A 19,906-nucleotide genomic window follows, 5' to 3' on the forward strand; every position below is an offset into this window, starting at 1 on the left:
AGCTTGGTGTGCAAAGGCCGGTTTAGTGTGAGCATGTGGAAAAGACATTGTGTGTACAACCATAACGTCCTTCTCAGAGGCCATGCATAACTCTTTCATATTTTACAAACGTATGTACAGGTGCCAGCCATCAGATGACCTTCACATCACAACATCATACTTATTATTACTAGCTGTCAGTATTTGTCTTTAACACAGAAATTATCTACTACATTTCTCAAAAGTGTGTTGTCCTTATTGCACTGGCCTACAACAACAAAGTCCTACTGCAAAACTCACAAAGAAATTCAGTTATTCCTTCCTATTGTCCGTTCTGCTAGGAGCAATTATAATGATTACTTTAATAATTACCTGACATTGTAACACATTGTATAAGACTCTACAATAGCAATGAACTTTTTTCAGAAAAACACAGAATGGAAATGCAGAGAAGAACAAACAAAATTTAAGAGACAAACTGTAGGCAGGGGCAGGTCAAAATATTGCAGAGGAGAGGAGAAAAACTGAGAAAGGGAAAGAAGAAGGAGAGCAGATGTGATGTTCATGTCAGATAATAACATTGATGGAGAGGAAGAGACTGGGTAACAACATTACGTGCACATTGAGAGGGCAAGGCAAAGATGAAATGGGGAAATCAGGGTAAGTCATGTGAGGAAACAACTGAGAGCTAGAAGTGATGTCCCAGAGAAGAGCATGAGACTGAGAGAGGAGAGACAGAACGCCAAAAAAAGGGAAAAGAAGACAGTTCAGTGTTTGATGTGAAAGAGCTGGAGGAGGGATAATTCCCAAAGTAGTTCAAGTGGGATAAATTGACAGACAGAAGTAGACAAAAAAGAGGGAGAAATGGACAGGACAAAGAAGAGTTTCTCATTGAAAGAAGCTAATGAGTGGCTGGAGGAAGAGTCCCACTGTTCCCAGCACACACACTGTCACAAAAACCCACAGGAAGATCCTGTCGATGACCATGGCAACGTACTTCCAGTCGTCTTCCACCTGAGGAACGGAAGGAAATTTAGGTGTGTATAAGTAAGAAAAAATACAAAATATCTACGGCACACAAATACATAGGCAGTAGCACTTTCCTTCTGACCTTTGCTTAATGGTAATTGTGAAATGTGATGTGATGTTACTGTGTCCACATTACAGCTGTAGGTCTCAAATGTGTGTGTGTGTGTGTGTGTGTGTGTGTGTGTGTGTGTGTGTGTGTGTGTGTGTGTGTGTGTGTGTGTGTGTGTGTGTGCTTATCTGAGGTTCTGTGTTTATGTGTTTATGTGTGAAAGAGGCTGACAGAGTATCCCTTGATCAGTCAGGTGTGGATAATAGGATCATGGCTGCACTGACCATAATGCCATTGTGTGCTATAGAAGAAGCTATTCTGCATGCATCAAAGAAAAATCCCAGCTTTGCTAAGAAAAGATGGAGCTGAAGTAACAAACATATCAGGGCCATCCACAGTGTGCATGAGGCAAATTCAAAGCTCTCCATCTGCAATGCACAAGCAGCTTTACACTCCCTTTATAGTGCTGTAGAAATGGTTTCTACATCTTTTACTTAGCTAGGTAGAAATTCACACACTGCAGAGGTAACACACATAAAGTATAGCTTTGCTGTGTTGTGTACATTGTGGGGAATGACTCTGTGCACACCAATCTTGGGTCAAAACTCTAGTCCCCACAAGGTTAACCATTTATTTTAGGTCATTAGGACTAGGTTAAGTTTAAAAAGTCACACCGACTCTGTGATGGCCCTCTAGCTCTGCCAGGTCTTTTCCTTATCTCATGCTTGTGTCTTCCCTTACTGCAGCTCCTGGTAGGCAGATTAATTAGTGCTACTGGGTGAATACAGAAATACATTCTTTCGCTTACTCCTTTTCTGGCTCTGCACCACATCTCCCTTTTGTTTACCCCACACACAATACCACACACATTCACTCACAAACACCACTGATCTACTGAATAATCATTTCAAACCGTTAATCAGTATATTTGACTATGTTTGTAACTAAATTTGACTCAATTTCACCACCACAATAGTGTGTATTAATTTTCTATTTTTGCCTATCATCCAGGTTTAGCACCCACAGCGAATGAACACAATTCAGTACAAGTCCACATAAATATAGTTAAAGGTGATGTTTGTGTCTTTCTGCTATATGTTTATGTTTGTAGTTGCAATTTAGGACTATAACTATAACTTTGCGTTCATGGTCAAGATGCAGCAAAGATGTATAGACAAGAATGTGACTCTGTTGTTAGTGACAGTAAAAAATAGGAATAGAAATATATTATTTACTGATATAATAAAGTTTGACTGCTAAGAATATAGTGCCACACAGATATGTATAAAAATAGTACTAATTATTGTTTTATTATGCAGTTATCGTTTCAACAAAGACAACTCAAGCTTTTGTACCTCTTTAGCTTTGTTGCGAGTCCTCATGTTCTCTGCGATGTACTTCACGCTCTCTATGGCCTGCTTGATCTCTGGAGACACCACGGAGAAGGCAACAACTGCATTTACAGCCGAAGGGGCATTTAATGGCCGCGGCACCTTGGGCAACTCTGACTCCTGGGGCACCTGGGTCTGAGGTGCCTGTGAGGGGGGAGGAGGAGGAGGAGGAGGAGGAGGAGGCACCATTGGGGGAGGGACTGGAGTCGGTACCTCCTTGCCTCTGTAGGGGCACCTCCTGCTCATATCCCGGTTCATTTCACGGTTCATCTCACCATACTCCACACAGTTCATGGAGCTGCCAGCTGAGGCGGCCCCTCCTACTCCTGTGCAACCATCCAGCGGTGCACACGCCACACCCCCAGTTATACCCCCAACACTCACACTTCCTGAGCCGCTTCCATCTCCTATGCTGTTCTTTCTCTTTGTGTTTCCCCCACTGATCCCTCCTGTAATACTGGCGGGGGGGGAGCAGCCCTGGTCGATAGGCCGCCTCATCAGCATCACCCTGGGCAGCACCCCGAGGAACACAGACCTCACCCACTCCGGCATAGTGTGAGTCATAGGGGTGCGGTAGTGGACATTCAGCACAAAGACAGTGATGACGATGCTGAGTGTGACAAAAATCATGGTGAAGAGGAGGTACTCGCCGATCAGAGGGATGACAAGGGATGTCGAAGGTATGGTCTCAGTGATGACCAGCAGAAACACAGTGAGGGAGAGGAGGACGGAGATACACAAGGTGACCTTCTCGCCGCAGTCAGACGGGAGGTAGAAGACCAGGACAGTGAGGAAGGAGATGAGGAGGCAGGGGATTATAAGGTTGATGGTGTAGAAGAGAGGCAAGCGGCGGATGTAGAAGGAGTAGGTGATGTCCGGGTAGATCTCCTCGCAGCAGTTGTACTTGATGTCATGCTTGTATCCTGGTGCGTCAATGATCTCCCACTCTCCACTTTCCCAGAAGTCTTTCAGGTTTACCTGATGAAATGCAAATAGAAAGTCAAAAGAAGTAATTCTGAGGGGAAAATGTTTTAAAACCAACAGCATTTGTTTGAAAATGAATACAAGTCAGTTTAAAGAGACAAAAGAAGAAGGCGGTTCAAACGTTGCCACTTGTAAATTGTGACACATCACTAAATGTTTTGTGGCATGAAGGGATAAAATGATTTAATAGAACTTGCTCCCATTTTGTCTTAAAAGATGGCATGAGCAAATAAAAGGGCAATTGTAACTCAGTACTGAAACCTTGCTTGTAATATGAAAAAAAGACCTCTTTAAAACCTCACTGGAGACATGTTACGTACCAGCCTGCTTCAAGTCCTCCACCATCATCCTGGTCCCCAAGAAAACAAGGAATCAAGACTGAATGACTATAGGCCCAACACCCTAACCTCTGTGGTTAGGAAGTCTTTTAAGTGCCTTGTTGTGTCTCAACTCAAATCCCTTACCAACCCACTCATGGATCCCCTTTGCCTATAGAGCCAACAGGTGTGTAGACGATCAACACAGCGCTACAGGACAAGCTGACCCAGCTGCACATGCCTGACTCCACCTGCAGGTGGATCACAGACTTTCTGTCTGACTGGAAGCAGCATGTGAAGCTGGGGAAACATGTCTCTGACTCTCTAACCATCAGCACAGGCTTTCCCCTTTGCTCTTCTCCATGTACACCAACAGCTGCACCTCCAGTCACCAGTCTGTCAAGCTCCTGAAGTTGGCAGACGACACCAATCTCAGTGGACTCATCTCTGGATGGGATGAGTCAGCCTACAGGTGGGAGATTAACCACCTGGTGACGTGGTGCAGTCAAAACAACCTGGAGCTAAACGCTCTGAAGACAGTGGAGATGGTTGTGGACTTTAGGAAGGATGCATCCCCACCCGCCCCATGACCTTGCTCCACAGTCAAAACTGTGGAGTCCTCCATCATCCCCCAGATCAAAAAAGCACAACAGAGGATGTACTTCCTGGGGCAGCTGAAGAATTTCAACCTGTCAATAACAATGATGGTGCACTTCTACACTGCTACTACTTTTACACTAAACTTCTGCCACTGCTAAGGACAAGGGCAGAGTGCAGCGCATCATCCGCTCTGCTGTGAAGGTAATTGGCCGCAATCTGCCGTCTCTCCAAGACCGGTACGCCTCCAGGAAGCTGAGGCGGCCAGGAAAGATTGTAGCCGATTCCTCTCACCCCGAACACAAACAATTTGAACCTTTCCCCTCTGGCAGGAGGCTGCCTCACAACATAAAAACCTCACCAACAATGCCCCAGACCCCCACTGACACTGACTTAACCCCCACCCCATCCCTAGTCACTGCACTTGCACTTTGTATTAACCACTATTCTGGACTATATACACCTGCCCATTGCGCATACTACATATTTGTTGCTCATTCTGCACTCAATCCAATTAGCCTCCTTTTTGTTGAACAGCTATTTTAGATATATTTGTTGTATATTTGTTTTGTTATATATCTGTTTAGTTCATTTTAATGTTTATACAGAGATATTTAAAAGGGGTACCGGGATCACTTGGGGGGTCCTTAGAGTTGCAGTGAGGCCACCAAATGATTTTTAAAGTGAAGAAGTTTAAAAAAAAATTCAAATGTGAAATGAATCCAAAATATTAGCAAATATAAATCAGCCTATTTGTGAGAAAAACATTATTGAGTAACGTAGTCCCTGAGGGAGCCATCCACAGTGAATCCAAAGGATTGGTTGTCATTAAAACATGATTTATAAAATCATGTCAACAATTATTGTTTTAATAATTTAGTATCCTATGCACTAAAAAGGTATGTCTTTTGGCGGACTTGCATGTTATTGTAAACCCAGTTTAATATGCAACTTCTTTTTATACAACATGTAATAGGGGGGTCTTTGCTCCAAAATGTTGAAGACCCCTGGTTTAATATGTTTGTTATGTTTTATGTATGCACCAACCACCAAGGCAAATTCCTTGTAAGTGTAACTTACTTTGGCAATAAACCTACAATATACTGATTCTAACAAAAATAAATAAAATATTGTGTTGCCAACATGCCATTTAGAATAAATTTGCATGACTTCTAGATAACCAGGATCTCTCCCATAAGACCCAGAGACGCCCTCTGACCTTTGAGCCAATGAGCACAAGGTCGATCTTGGCCTTGTCATATGTCCAGGAGCCAAACTTCATAGAGCAGTTCTGGTAGTCAAAGGGGAAGTAGGTAATGTCCATGGGGCAGGAAGATTTGAAAATAGCTGGAGGAATCCAGGTGATGGTGCCATCAAACTTTAGCAGAGCCTTGGTCTTGTCTTCCACAAGGAAGTCACCTACAGCACTGCAAAAGATGTAATTACCATTTTACTTAAAGGCCATTACAATATTTAACACAAAAGATCAGAAGATGGAGAGCATGAGTACAAAACACTTGCATATGTACGAAGAAGACTAAAGAAAATGTGAAAAAGTTCTTCTTTTTCATTTGGGCACAAAAACTTACTTGTTGTACAAAACAATGTCTGGCCTCCAAATTTTATTGGATGGAACTCGTATGAACTCAATCCCATCATAGTCAACAGGGGACCACTTCAGTTTGTAGTCGTTCCACACCTAAAAGACTTAGCATGAGTAAAAAGCCTGATAGAAAAATAATATGTCATCATTAATTACATTACATTAAGGATAAATGTCACTCACATGTCTCAGCCACAGATTGGTTTCCATAATCTGATTCACCTCATCCTGTCAAGACAAAAGGGTGAATTAGTACCAAGAGAAAATCATATGCTTTTATAAAACATTTGATTTCTTTGTTTAGAGACAGCCAGTTGTTCATTGTCCACTTCTTACCACTTTGACCAGTTGAGACATGGACACCTCAAACTCCACTGTGACTGGATCTGATACATTCTCCACTGGCCGTATGAACTGGTTGTACCTCCTGAACAACCTCCGAAATAATCTGTCCTCCCCCTTTGATGAAAAACACCCTGATAATAGAAGAAACAAAAACAGTGTAACCCTTAAATACATGGGTGTGTTTTCAAACGTTCCTACATACTTTGATCAAGACCATTTAGGGGATTTGAGAGAAGAGAAAACATAGTAATAGGAATCATCAATCAAATGCAGAGGTGACTTAAGGTATAGTTTCCTTACTGAGCACATAATCTCATACTGTACTGAATTATATTCATGAAGTCCCAACTTTGCTCTAGAATTTTTTTTTTCAGCAAAATGTTAATTTTTTTTCTTCTAAAGTGTATTTCAGGGTATTTGGGAAATCCTAAGTGGAGATGTTAAAGGTCAGTTCAACCAGTCATACATATAAGGTATGTACAAGTTACCATTTATATTTATAATCTTAACAGTAATAAATTACAATATGTGCCGTTCAAGATGTTCTTTCAATGGATTGAAGGATGTGTCTTTTACAATAGCCATCTATGGGGACCACAGCGGATTTGCCATTTGTCATTGCAGTTCTGTAGATAGCCATAGTAAAATTGGAAGAAAAAATGATTCTGCCACACCGTATCCAGAGTTCTTAATGCCTTGGTAAGTACATTAAATCAGGCTTCCTGTTCATGTTTTTTTATGCTTGCTTGTGTTTCACATTGATGGTCAAAAATTGGTAATTGCCATTTTACATTTTATGTGGTCACACAGGTGAACAAGTGTTGGTACCGGGGAGCTGCTTAAGACAAAAAGTGTAAAGTAAAGTAAATTAGACTTGACTTAAAGTTAGCCACTCAAAATTATATATGTCTGCTAAAGAAAAAGATGGAGATGGTTGTTCTCATATAAAGGGGTCATTTCACCAGAGAGCCTTTAGAAATGTTTCACTATTTCAAAAGATATTGAGAAATAGAAAAGTAAGCAAGGAAACAGTCACAATTAATCCATATCATCTTCAGAACAGCTTCAACATGTTCCCACTGTCTTCACTTTCACATTGTAGCTACCACAGACAGACAAATAAACCTATACATAAACCTACAAACCTCTGTGTCTAGATTCCACTGAAGGTAGATTTTAGTTTGATTCAGATTAAATGACCCTTTAAGTGTTTAATTAATGTCTCTTTATTCTGGATGGGGGTAAAGGCTGTGAGAGATTTTAATGCGTTAAGTAGATTGTAGAGGTGTGTATATGGCCTGTTTACAGAGGGAAGACAAAGCCTGCAAGGTTTTTGGAAATCTCCAAACACAAGATGCTTTAAGCATTAGTGCGCCATTGGCCAGTTTTAGTCTGGAGAAGTCTGTGTGTATTTGCAGGCTTTGTAAGTCTGGACTGAAGGTTATGTTGTGGAAAACCGCCACAAGTGGTGCCTGGGATGGCTTATAGTCCCACGCCTGTCCAAGCAGAAAATGTTGCCTCACTTGGGACTGCACACACTCTCACCACCAGCATGTCAGAAACACTGAGTCAGTGGCTTCAATTAGCTATATCCTGCAGTACATTATCATAGAATAACATGGAAATTAACATAATTTCTCTTCCTTTAACTTCCTTTGTGTCTTCATTAGGAGTATACTATTAAGAGAATGTCACGATTGGATTTGACATGTAAATGTAATTACTTTTACATACATGTATGTATGTATGTATGTATGTATGTATATACAGTATATTCATATTCATGTGGATTTATTTGCTATTTGTTATTTTAACATCCTGTCATTATGTATGTGTATGTGGTGTGTGATGTCTGTAAGCTAATGGGAACTTGAATTTCCCCTTGGGGATCAATAATCTATCTATCTATCATGGAATTGCAGTAGACATAAAAATAAAAAAATTAATAGATTTTTGGAATTTTTTGCATACCCCTAGTCTTCCTCCCAGTTTTTCTGTGTCATGTCCCTTTCTCTGTCAAACTTTTCTTGTGGGTAGCTGGTATGTTTGACCATTTCCATGTCACAACTCACACTTGCACTTACTGAGTGGCATGCAACATTTTAGAGATTGAGGAGAATGTGCTTCCCCAAAAGGGCAAATGGGTCACAGCCCATACACAACAAATAGCCACATTTACTGAAAAGGAAAAAGAACTTTGCTTGGCAACAACTAAATAAAACATGGCTACTTTGATGGAACACTTTTTGTGTGAGTCAGCTAACTTTCTACAAACCAGAAGCTTGTAAAACTGTTTCTTACTTTTGTTCCTTACTTTTATTTTTTTCCTGTCAATTTACTCTTCAAAGATCATATCTTAATCTGCTCATATTATGCTAATTTTCAGGTTCATAATTGTATTTCGAGGTTATATCAGAATAGGTTTATGTGGGTGAATTTTCAAAAAACACCATATTTTTGTTGTACTACACATTGCTGCAGCTCCTCTTTTCACCCTGTTTGTTGAGCTCTCAGGCTTTGATACCATCTTTGTTGGGAGTCGCACGTGAGCAGTGTAGCTATGTCAGCGCTAAAAATTGACTTTCAGTAGGATTGTACTTTAATTAAACATATTTCTTTTCAGGAGACTACAGTATATGCTGAAATGTTATTTCAAATTTGGTCCATACAGTAAAGTCATAAAGCCATTCATCCATCGGGAGTACCCGTAGATAAATATCTTGCAGACATCTCAGATTACGGTCTGTCTGGTTTTTCATTTTAGGAGAGTTGTTCATTTGCCCATGTTCACAAAATCAGACTTGCCAAAGACAGGGAAATAAAAATGTAATTGAAGTTCATCCCCTGTTAGTTTGTTAGAATCTAAATCTGAAGAATGTTAAGCAATGTTGCAGAAACACAGTGACCATCCCTAAGATTTTTACATTTTAGAGGTTTTAACTTAATTTTAATTTAATCTAACAGGGGGTTAACACAACTCAGGGGTAGACCTAGCTGACTGAGCTAAAATATTCAAAAGCACTCACAACACTTACATAATCACAACATCTGGTGCACATGAAAAACAATGACCAAAACACAGATATGCCTCTGGACAATGTTTAGCACCACATAACAATGAACACAATGCTAAAGAATATGCAACAATGTATTCCTATATTACACTTTTCATAACTTTATTCCTCCCTCACTCAAGTTCATATGCAACACACAGCGGGGTGCAGACTAGTGGAGACATAAGCTATGCTTGAAGTCCACTGATGAAAAGATGAATGTAAATGAAAATCAGGACGCAAAGCCTTTTCCCCATCATGTTTATTCCATCAAACTAACATCAAACTAACCACCCTGATGAAGGAAATGTAACCAGAACCATTTGGGGGTTTTATCATACGTTACTGAAGTTGTTAGTCTCATTCTTACAGGCAGAATTATCCTAAGATGTTCACTAACTAAGAAAATTATGACCCGTCAGATCTAGTTCTCTGTGGGTAAGAATTTGTATTATACTAAAGTGGCTTCAAAACTCTCAAGAAGTTTTCTGAGGTCACTGGAGTTGAGTCTTAACGCTTAATGAAAAGGCCTCTCTCCTGAGACGCTTGTGTAATTTCAGCTCTTGGTACCTACCTTTAAAACTGCCCACTGCTCCCTGACTCAATGCACTCACAGAAAGTTGCTTAAGCCTCTAATTGGACAAGGGGAAACCAGGGCAATTATAATCAGTCAATTAATTGGACCTTTTGTTCACTGTGACGAAAGAAAATTAAGACAATATTTTTTTTTCTCTGTTGGCCAGTCACCAATTCCCTTCTATCTTCCGTCATTGAAGATCTTAAGTTGACTTAATTTAAAGAAAATTAATTATAACCTTTGCCCTTTCGCCTCAGTTAATTATGTGCACACCACACACACATACACACACACACACACACACACCTCACTGCACTTATGTACAGCATTTAACGTAAAGGTTTAATTTGTGTGGAACAGAGAGCATTTATGAGTTAGGGTGTGAAATTAACACACAGTGAGCAAGTTAAAGTTAAAATCAAGAGCATTTCCAACTTGTCCAGCTGTGGAATTATATTTTCAACATAATAGGTTCATAAAGATTTGATATATTACACTTAGATTATGTATATTTCATAGCAAGGCCAACATGTCTCGCACATGTGCAAAAGGACAAAAGACTATGAATTTAAGAAATCTCATAGCAATCCACGCAGTAGTTGTCAAAACATCTCAATTGAAACGACAAAATCTCATGGTGGCATGAGAAAAAGATAATCACCAAAGTCATAAAGATACATCATCTGGGGTCCATGAATGTCTGTACAAAATCTTATAGCAATGTGGTGGACTACTCAACATTGCTAAAACCACGTTGCAAGCAACCAACATAATGTGTCAGTTCACTTGTCTCAAGCTTTAGAAGAAAGTTGTTCAATCATTGTAGACAGAACTGTCTTTGCCAGTGATGATGAAAACCACATGAGAAATCACTGAGAAATCAGCTTGACAGTTCATTTTACCAGACGTGCATTCTTTCCCTCCTCTGCCTTTGTAATGTGGTAACAAAGTGATGAGGCTTTGTTCTGACGTGGATGACGCCAAGTCAAGCAGTCATACATTTCACCCTTAAATAACCACATTGATTTAGGATTAGCAAGCCATACGTGAGTTTGTCCCCATCTCTTGTGGCTCCAGGAGCTCAAAGCTGCAGAAAGAGCTGTGGCCTGTGGGAGGCTCTTTGATCAGGCATGTGCTTAACAGGATGAGCCTAGGAGCAAGTGGTAGACACTTTGAACTAATTACCCTCCAATAATACACTGCTGACAGAGTGTGAGTGCATGGAAAAAAGATACAAAGAGAGAGAAACAGCGAAGAGAAGAGATAAGAGTAAAGTGACAGCAAGAAGAAGCAGAGAACAGCTAGATAGCGTGTCTTCACTCTCCAGAGTTTTTGATGGCCTTACTGTGACATACTGAGTGACGCATAAGAGGATTTTACAGTGATTTCTGTATGAACTGTGACCATCCTATTAAGCAATACGGTGCATGTTTTAACCTATGTGTATTCATGTATGAGGGCTCACCTATATATTGTACATACATGAAACTGTGTGTGCCCCTATGTGTACGCACATGTTCCTATTTATGTACAGTATGTCCACTCACCTTTGATGGGACTCACTCTGAAGAGCATAAGATTTTTTTCACCGATGCATGAAATTCAATGGCTCCTTGCCTTCATGCTTTCATCTGAGAAGATGTGGGAGTTTTGAGGTCAGATTCTCTGAGTATAAGATATCGTCAGTTTAGGGGTAAATTGTTAAATTTTAGCAAAACACTTCCCTCACATTCACTCTTACATTAACTCAAGATCAAAAGAGATGACACCAAGTGAACACAGTCAACACAAGCCCCTATGAAATTTCCCTAAAAAATAAATGAGATAAACAAAGAATTCAGATGCTGTTAGTTAAACTCATCCATTGAATTCATCCCCAGCATTGATGAATAATATGAGCAGAGAGACACATAGCCATAACGTGGATGTGAGGTAAAAAGAAGTGAGAGGTTATTAAGGACTCAATATTTAGAGAAAAGGTGAATGACAGATTCAACACTGTGTTTCCATGGGGCCGATTATCTGCATTAACGGCTGGGATTACCATGTGTTACTACATATTTGCTTATTAAAGTAACTACATGTTGTCACATTTCTAGAAGTTATTGCAGCAGGAGCTACAAATGCACTGCTGCAACACTCAGTTTGGGAGCTGTCTCTGTCTTCAGAGGGAGGTTGTGGTGGTTCTCGACAGTGCAGCTGTCGCAGCTGAAGATAATAGAGTAATCAGAGCTAATGTCAGATTTTCTCCCCTGCAGCGACATTGGAGAAGGCCTGTTGATCAAGTATGCCAGCAGCCTTGAGTGAATCAGTATTGAGCAAAGGTTTTTGAAAACTTCTGTGCTTCTGTGGCCCAAGTCCATAACAAATCATGTATCTTTCCCCCATTTTTTCAAACCACTGGAAAAACATGTCTTTTCTACATTGTACGTCTAAATCTCAACACAATAGGTAACTCTGGTGTCAAGAGATAAACTACATGAAAGATTTAGCAAAATGACAATATATTCTTGGACGTTGAAGCGACGCTGATATAAACTATTCAATCCCTTCAGATAGAGCACTGTGTTTCCATTCTAGGTCCAGGAACCAGAAAGAACCCATTCAGGGTAGATGAGCAGGTGCCCACTGAGAGTGAGTTGTAATAAAGTCGAGTAGTGGGAAAGCAGTGAGAGACAATAGATCAAATGACTTGATAGCAGTAGGTATTGTTCAAGGCAGAGTGAAGGATTGAGGCGGCAGGAGCTTCTGAGTGTTGAGCTCCTGCTCTTCTGTATTGACAAGAGTCTCTTAAGATGACAGTGAAGATGCAGCTTCCTCCCTCTGGAGAAACTCTGGGGCAGGGAGCTGGCTGCAAAGACATGTTAATTTCAAAAAGATGACATTTTCCACTGTTCCCATTGACGTAAAAATATTTTAGGATCCATTAAGAAGAGAAAAATTCTTAAAGAAAGTATGCTGGCCAGTGCTATTTTCCATGACCCAGATGTGGGTTAGTTAATGGAAAGTGTCTGGATGACTTGCACTGGTGTACTACTGATGGATTCTGAAAAGGAAGCTATGACATTGAAACAAGAGAAACCTCTCGTGTTTTTTGTTGCAAACTGAAATCCTACTTCCTAATCATGGTTAGGCAGTTTGTTGGAACTTGGAAGGCCAGAACTTTGAATAATACAGGTGGGCAATTGGTGAGGGCTACATCACTCAGCAAGTGGGCAACATGGCAAAGCCCAACCTGGTGATAGGCATGGATGAAGTTTGGCTAATTTCAGGTATCAGAGTGCTTTAAACACCTCAGAGATCAAGTTCAAACAAAATTAAAAATTCAACGAGATGACTGCAAACAACCAAAATACAACATCACTCTTGGCAAAAACAGAGGTGGGATAGAAAGACACCTGAAACACAAGATTCACGATGGGAAACTAACAACGAAATGTATTACTGACTGTTGTATGGACCTATGAGAAGGAGAGCTTGACTCTTGTCTGTTAATTAACCATCAACGTTTAAAGTTGTTGAGCCTCGACTTCTGTTCCAGTACCAAGACAACAAACACACTTAGCTACTGCCATAAGGAAGTTACGACATATTTTGAAGGCCTAATTTATGTGATAATAACTTGGGGTAGCTAGACATAGCAATAAATAATGCCATGACATGCGAGAGCCTTTATTGTGTGTTACCAACTTGAAGGACATAAAGTGCTCAGGACACACAGGCAAACACATGGATTTAAAACGACTAATGAAAGGAAAGACTGAGGCCAGTCAATAGAATATTTAAACAGGTAAGGAGGAGAAGAAAAGTGGGTGCCGAATGCTCAAACATCCCTGTCGTCCATCTGCGGCATCTTGTGTTATGCTCAACCTTTTCTCTAGCTTCCTACTTCTCACCCTTTCTCCCTCCATCCTAAAGCCTGTCTCAGTTCATCACCAGCACCGAAAACCTGGATGTCCCAGAGGAATCAGGAAGCAGGGCTGTCTGAAGGAGAATGTCTGTGTATGTTGAAAGGGGAGTACGATGGTTTAAGCCAATCCATAGGGGGTGGAATAAGTCGGCTGCCTCTGCCTGTGGTGGTTACACAGTGTGTGTGTGTGTGTGTGTGTGTGTGTGTGTATGTGGGATAGGGGTTTGGTTGCAATAATCCCACGACAATCGTGTTAAGAGGATCCTCAAGCCACAGCACACTCCTTAAGCCACACACACAGTAACATACACACTGATTGCCTGTCATACTTTAAAGCAACTGCATTGCTTCTGGGAGAGTAACCATGTTGCTGTTCTGTAGTTCCAAGCTCAGAGAAGCATTTAAGTCTGGAAGAGGAGCAAATATGCTTGATGATGCTGCAATGCAAGCAGACAACTCCACACAAGCAGACTTAGATAGAAGCCACAGGGACTTAATATAAACCATTTTGAATGCTGGTGAAAAAAAGAACATTTGAGTGCTGGCCACACAACAACTCCATTGTGAAGACTCAGTTGTGAAGATTTTTTTTTCATTGGAGTATTTTCTTAATCATTATCACTGCACTGCACGTACTGCTCTCTTGATCAGAACTTGTTTAAAAAGGCAGATCCTCTTTCAGTCCCTCAGGATTGCGCGATGTAGTGATTGTAAAAATTCACGTGAATTCAACCACTCACAGTGAATTTGGTGCAACACACAATTTTGACCAATCACCTCAACCTTTCCGCAAATTTGACCAGTAACCAGAGTTTCCCGTGACTTTAACCAGTCCCAGCAGTACCACGTGCCAGACTTTGTATCAGTATGTGACTCTGAGAGCCAAGGACCAAGTGAGAACGGGCTGACTTAACACACGTCCGTTGCCGAATTCATTACCTTGTTTCTGATATTTTAAGATGAGATGTGTGTGAGTCGCATCTCACATTTACCAATAAAACGTACAGCAAAAGACCATGCATTAGATTTCAGACCGTCCTGCCAAACTGTATACATTTTAACATCAATGTATGCTGTAATTTGTTTTTTTTTCACTCTAAAGTGGCTGAAAGCTGCTGCTGTTTAAATCTTGTTGGCTCTCTGCAGCAGGGCGGGGCTGCTGGTCAGTTCCACACCACGACTGGCAAGCGCACACACACAAAGACACATGGTGGATGCAGGAAAAACCGGAGATGAGACGTACAGGATGACCTAAATTGAGGACAGCTACACTCGTTATTGTAAGTGCAATGATAAGTTAAAGTTAAATAAGTACTTTATCAAGCCGTATGAATGTGTGTCCCACCCCAGGATAGAAAATTAACTAACAAGCCACTGACAGACATGTTCATATTTGATTCATTCAATATAAAGAACTAAAAAACCATACAAAAAAAAATATTAAAAACTTGTTTTAGCAATTTTCACTGTTTCTCGCAACTTTCTTGCAACAAAAATATAAAAGGCCTTGCAACTTTTTTTGCAATTCTTAACAAAAGCTCCCTCAAATTCACGTATTTTTTGGCCACAACAATCTAAGAAAAAGCCCGCAAAATCCTGGATGGACTGCTCTTTACACTGTCAACACGCAGCTGCAGTCTATTAAAAACCACTGTAATATAAAAGGTCAAGTCTGAAACGTAATGTGGATCAGATCAGTATAATGTAGGCATGGCTGGACAATTCTTTCAGCCATTTCTGCTGAAGAGGCTGCAGGCTGTGGGGAAATTCATTATGCAATTTGACTCATTTTAATCAGTCAATCTCAGCCTTACTGAAATTACCCCTTCCTCAAATATTATGTTGTGCCCTGCAATAATCACACTGGCTGTGACATAATTTTGAACTCAATAACTCCAACTAACAGCCCCATGCTGCCTACTGATTTCCCACTCATACCTCCTAGCTATTACAGCCAGATTCGACTAAAATACCTCAATCCCATGGTTTGCAGAATCAGCTTTCCCTCAGTTATCCTTGATGGCATGAGACAATACCTTCTGTAGCCTGATAATCGGACCCCCACTGGGAGTGTGTGTGTGTGTGTGTGTGTGTGTGTGTGTGTGTGTGTGTGTGTGTGTGCACATGTGTGTGTGTGTGTGTGTGTGTGTGTTTGTGTGTGTGTGTGTCTGTGCGTGTGCGTGCGTGTGTGTCAATGTGTTTTTTAAGGCACTTATCTGTATACACAGCCCCTGTACAGAATCATATTAAAGCCCAGACAGTCAATGAGGGATTGAGGGAAGAAAAGGAAGGGTGGCGGTAAGGTGGAGGACAGAGGGGTGGTTAAAGGAAGGTGAGGGCAAAATACTTCTGTTTTTTGGGGTTTTCCATCCAAATAGTTAAGTTAACCACCTCTAACAAACAAGAGCACAGTTGATTTCCTCTCACATGAGCAACATCTGCCCTCCTGTGAAGAGCATTGACACTGTCATCCTTTCACGGCACCAATTTCTTGTTCCTTTTGAAAATCTCCCAGTTCAAGGGCGAAGCGACAAAGCAGTTAGCTGTAGCAAATCTCTCTAGCTGAAGAGAATGGCATAGTGAGTGAGAGACTCCATCCCACGTGTCATACAGTGACACATCCTTTCCCTCTACTCTGAGTCAGGTTACAGGACGTGTGCAGCCAGTGTCTTTCACATGTCGTCTGGAGCATTACAACACAAAGGTACTTAGTGTGCTCCAGGCAACACATCTGGGACAAACTCACTGCTGCCATCTGGGGTGATTCAACCTAAATCCAGAAAACGTTCTCCTCCCACATTTTGTTCAAAGCACACTGTGTCATTCCCTGGAAAAAAAAATCTAGTTTGTATGGGACAAATCCGCAGAAGACTTTTAGTATGAAAGATACCCACCATACTATGGAGCCCTAAATATGAAAAACACAGTAGCTACACATTTGGTCAAAATTGAGTTAAGACCTGAATATGACTTTGTGTCTGTCTTAATATGTAAAAAATAGAATGCCATTGAAATGAACAACTTTCAGTAAAAACAGCTTGAGTGAAAGCTAGGTGGTGAGATAGCCCAGGCTGTCCTTTATTTAAGGCAGTGCCCTACTGGCTGTAGTGATTATGACCGGTGAACTAGTATAAAACCCTGAAAAACGCATGACTAGTCGTTTTGGTGCTAAAACTTAACTTCACGTTGCCCTTTCAGTCACCTTTTGTCGGCTAAACTTAACTGTCATGATCGCTATCACTTCCGTAACTTCCCGGAAGTGATCCCGGTACCCATCTTATGGTCATCTTTTGTTGGCTAAACTTTACTCTCACATTGACCTAATGGTGACAGCTAGTGAAATTGCTGAGTGGCTAGCAGCTTTTGGAAAACCACTAGAAACAGTGGCTGATGAGGAAAAAAGTTAATGTCAAGCCCTGTTTGTGTACAACATCACAGGAACCCGTCGATGTGAATGCATTGAATAGCCACAACTAGCCTGAGGCCCTGTTCACACGTACATGGTTATTTTAAAAAGGGAGAAATTTCCCTTCGTTTGTGCCCTTTGTTTACATGCAAACAGAGAATTTGCCTCTGAAAACAAGTCTTTCTAAAAAACTCCGGCCAGAGTGGGGATTTTGGAAATCTTTGTTTGCATGTAAACTTAGACAAACTGAGGTTTAGGCAGCCGAGGAAGTGAGGAAGAGAGAAGGAGTGATTTGTTGCTGTTGTTGCTATTTTCGGGATTCTGACGTGGGCTTGAGCTTCTCGTTACACTGCCACCTACAGGTATGGCATGCTCTTGACGGCATTGACAGCATATGTATACACATATGTGCACAATGTTGTTTTTGAAAACAGAGAGATTGAAATGTCTGTTTATGAAAATAGCCGGCCACGTGTAAACGTAGCCTAAGCTAAAGAAAACACTTACTTACCCTGATTTATTTTCATCTAATTGAAAAACAGAAATCTAATAAACAGACAATTCAGTTTGTTAATCCACAGCCACTTAAATGAGGCAGTAATGTTGAAAAACAAAATCCCCTCTCTGCTAATAGTAACTAGAAGGACAGGCAGAGATATGTTCAATTCCTGAGCTATAGATCGTAAATAATCAAATTAGTTTAAAGGGTCAAGAAAGCTGTAATTTTTAGTCTATATGGTTTCCCCCTATTGCCTTCTGTGAAAATTAACCAAAGGCAGAAATAAAAATCAACCTATAGGCATAAAACCTGTACTGTGTGGTGACACAGTTTACCAGATGGCCTGACCAAGTTTCTTCTTCTTTGTTTTCAGATTTTGTGGGGCAGAATATAAATTCAAGTTTTAGCAACAGCAATCCAAAGAAAAAGACTGACTGACCAGTGTTAAGGCGCAAAACCAGCAGTGAACACGTAGAACAAAAAACTACATATTACCACTTTAAAGCAATTTATTTTATCTTCCTTAAAGATAGATACCCATTATGCTCCCCTCGCTAAAGACGATTCCCCAAGCAACCTGTATCTGTGTACTCTTTGTGGTTGTAAATTAGATGAAATTCAGGATTAAAATAACTACTCAGTAACATGTGAACGGAGCATTAAAGCATTTTACAATTCTTAGTTCTGCTCTGGGTCCCCTTGGAGCCATTCAAGGACCCCACTTCAAAATCCGTTTTTTTAACACACATGAGACATGCAGCCTTACATGAACCAGAGACGGCAGAAGAAAATATATGTAGAGGGATTTTCAGAAAAGAAGAGAAAAAAATTAATTACAGAAAGATAAACAAAATACAGACAGTGATCCAGCTGTGATTTAATGTCACAACAGATATTAAATCAAACCACACAGGAAATGAAAGTCTTGCAAGTACATGATTGCTGTAGCATCAACATCTATATGTGCTTTTGTCCTTCAAGTATCACTGGCAACCATTCACCTACTTAAATGTCCTTAAGCAAGACACTGAACCCCAACAGCACCATGGCCTCTGGCCTCTAGTAAACCCTGACCTCTGGGCTCAGTGGATGGAGAGAGCCCTCAACATCTGGAGGATCCAGGAATGAAATTAACATTGGCATTCATAGAGCTGCTGCAACATATGGCATTCGTGTGGCGCATGTTTTGTGCATGTATGGCTGCTTCTCAGTAGCTCCAGGGGGTGAAGCTTCAGCTTTAATGAGACTTGTCATGATCACAGATCATCATGTCCAAAAGGAAACTAAACCCTAAGTCCCTTCCTGCAATGTAACAGTGATGGCACAAGTTTCTATAGAATATAGGATATTATAAATATTAGGCACGTGGGGTTTGTCAGGCAAGCACATTACTAAGAATGGAAAAAAAAACATATTATTTCTCTCCTGCTGAGGTAGAGCATGTCTTTTGATGGAGCAGCAAAGCTGCACTTAAAATGGTGGGGGAGTATTCAAGATCAGCTCTTGATTTTCGGCTTTTAGTTCTGCGCTCCTGAGCTTTCAACGACTTAATAATTTAAGAAGTGTGTTGAATATGTTGTACACAAACTGCCAGTTACGGCAGTTAAACGTATTCATCATCACGCTTAAGTTTCGTTTATAACCATGTTTACGCTTTGTCAATCAATTTCGTCGGTTTGGCAAAAGCACTGTTTGCTTTACGGATCTCACGGTGCGCAAAGGGGAGGTAACTTGGGGGGTGGCTAAAGATAATTTAAAAGCAATGTATTGAGAAAATTTCACATGAGCTCTAAATAAGGTCATGGTACTCCTAAAGTAACTAGTATAATAATACTTTTATAATATAATACTTTTTGCGAGCCCAGCATTGACTGACGGCGCGCTGTGTCTTACCTTGCGCTGCGAGGAGCACCAGCAGGAGTGCGGTTGTTAGTTTCCTGGAGAAATTCATTGATACATCGGCGCTTGACGATGCTTTCTGCGGATGAAAATGATGCTGATGATTGAAGTCTTGTTAGTAACGCATTACAGACGTATGTGAAGCCTTATGATTCGAGAAAAAAAATCTTTGCGCTCCCGAGTGTGGAGATGTGGGACTCGTGGTGCGCTCTCCCGACATGAACAACTTCTGCACGTCCCGCCTTCCCCCTCTCCCCTCCCTTGTCCC

General features: G+C 40.8%; 1 protein-coding gene across 1 annotated transcript; it reads right to left on the reverse strand.

Moving 5' to 3' along the window:
- Positions 1–80: 80 nt before the first annotated feature.
- On the reverse strand, positions 81–19,899 carry LOC116696325 (neuronal acetylcholine receptor subunit alpha-3). Its single transcript, XM_032527195.1, has 7 exons — positions 19,633–19,899; positions 6,286–6,425; positions 6,133–6,177; positions 5,936–6,045; positions 5,566–5,773; positions 2,413–3,426; positions 81–993 (listed from the first exon to the last, which is right to left on the reverse strand). Exons 1-7 carry the CDS (start codon positions 19,688–19,690, stop codon positions 868–870), a joined length of 1,701 nt encoding a protein of 566 aa, XP_032383086.1. The 5' UTR covers positions 19,691–19,899; the 3' UTR covers positions 81–867.
- Between the last annotated feature and the right edge of the window lie 7 nt (positions 19,900–19,906).

This window comes from Etheostoma spectabile, chromosome 10 (genome assembly GCF_008692095.1).
Source record: "Etheostoma spectabile isolate EspeVRDwgs_2016 chromosome 10, UIUC_Espe_1.0, whole genome shotgun sequence".
Classification (NCBI taxonomy): Eukaryota; Metazoa; Chordata; class Actinopteri; order Perciformes; family Percidae; genus Etheostoma; species Etheostoma spectabile.

Excerpts from the sequence above, each read along its gene's own strand:
- LOC116696325 (XM_032527195.1), bottom strand. The coding sequence starts at position 19,690 with ATGAATTTCTCCAGGAAACTAACAACCGCACTCCTGCTGGTGCTCCTC. Across the intron at positions 6,426-19,632 it reads GGTGCTCCTCGCAGCGCAAG|GGTGTTTTTCATCAAAGGGG; the intron begins GTAAGACACAGC and ends TTCTATTATCAG. Across the intron at positions 3,427-5,565 it reads TTGTGCTCATTGGCTCAAAG|GTAAACCTGAAAGACTTCTG; the intron begins GTCAGAGGGCGT and ends GCATTTCATCAG.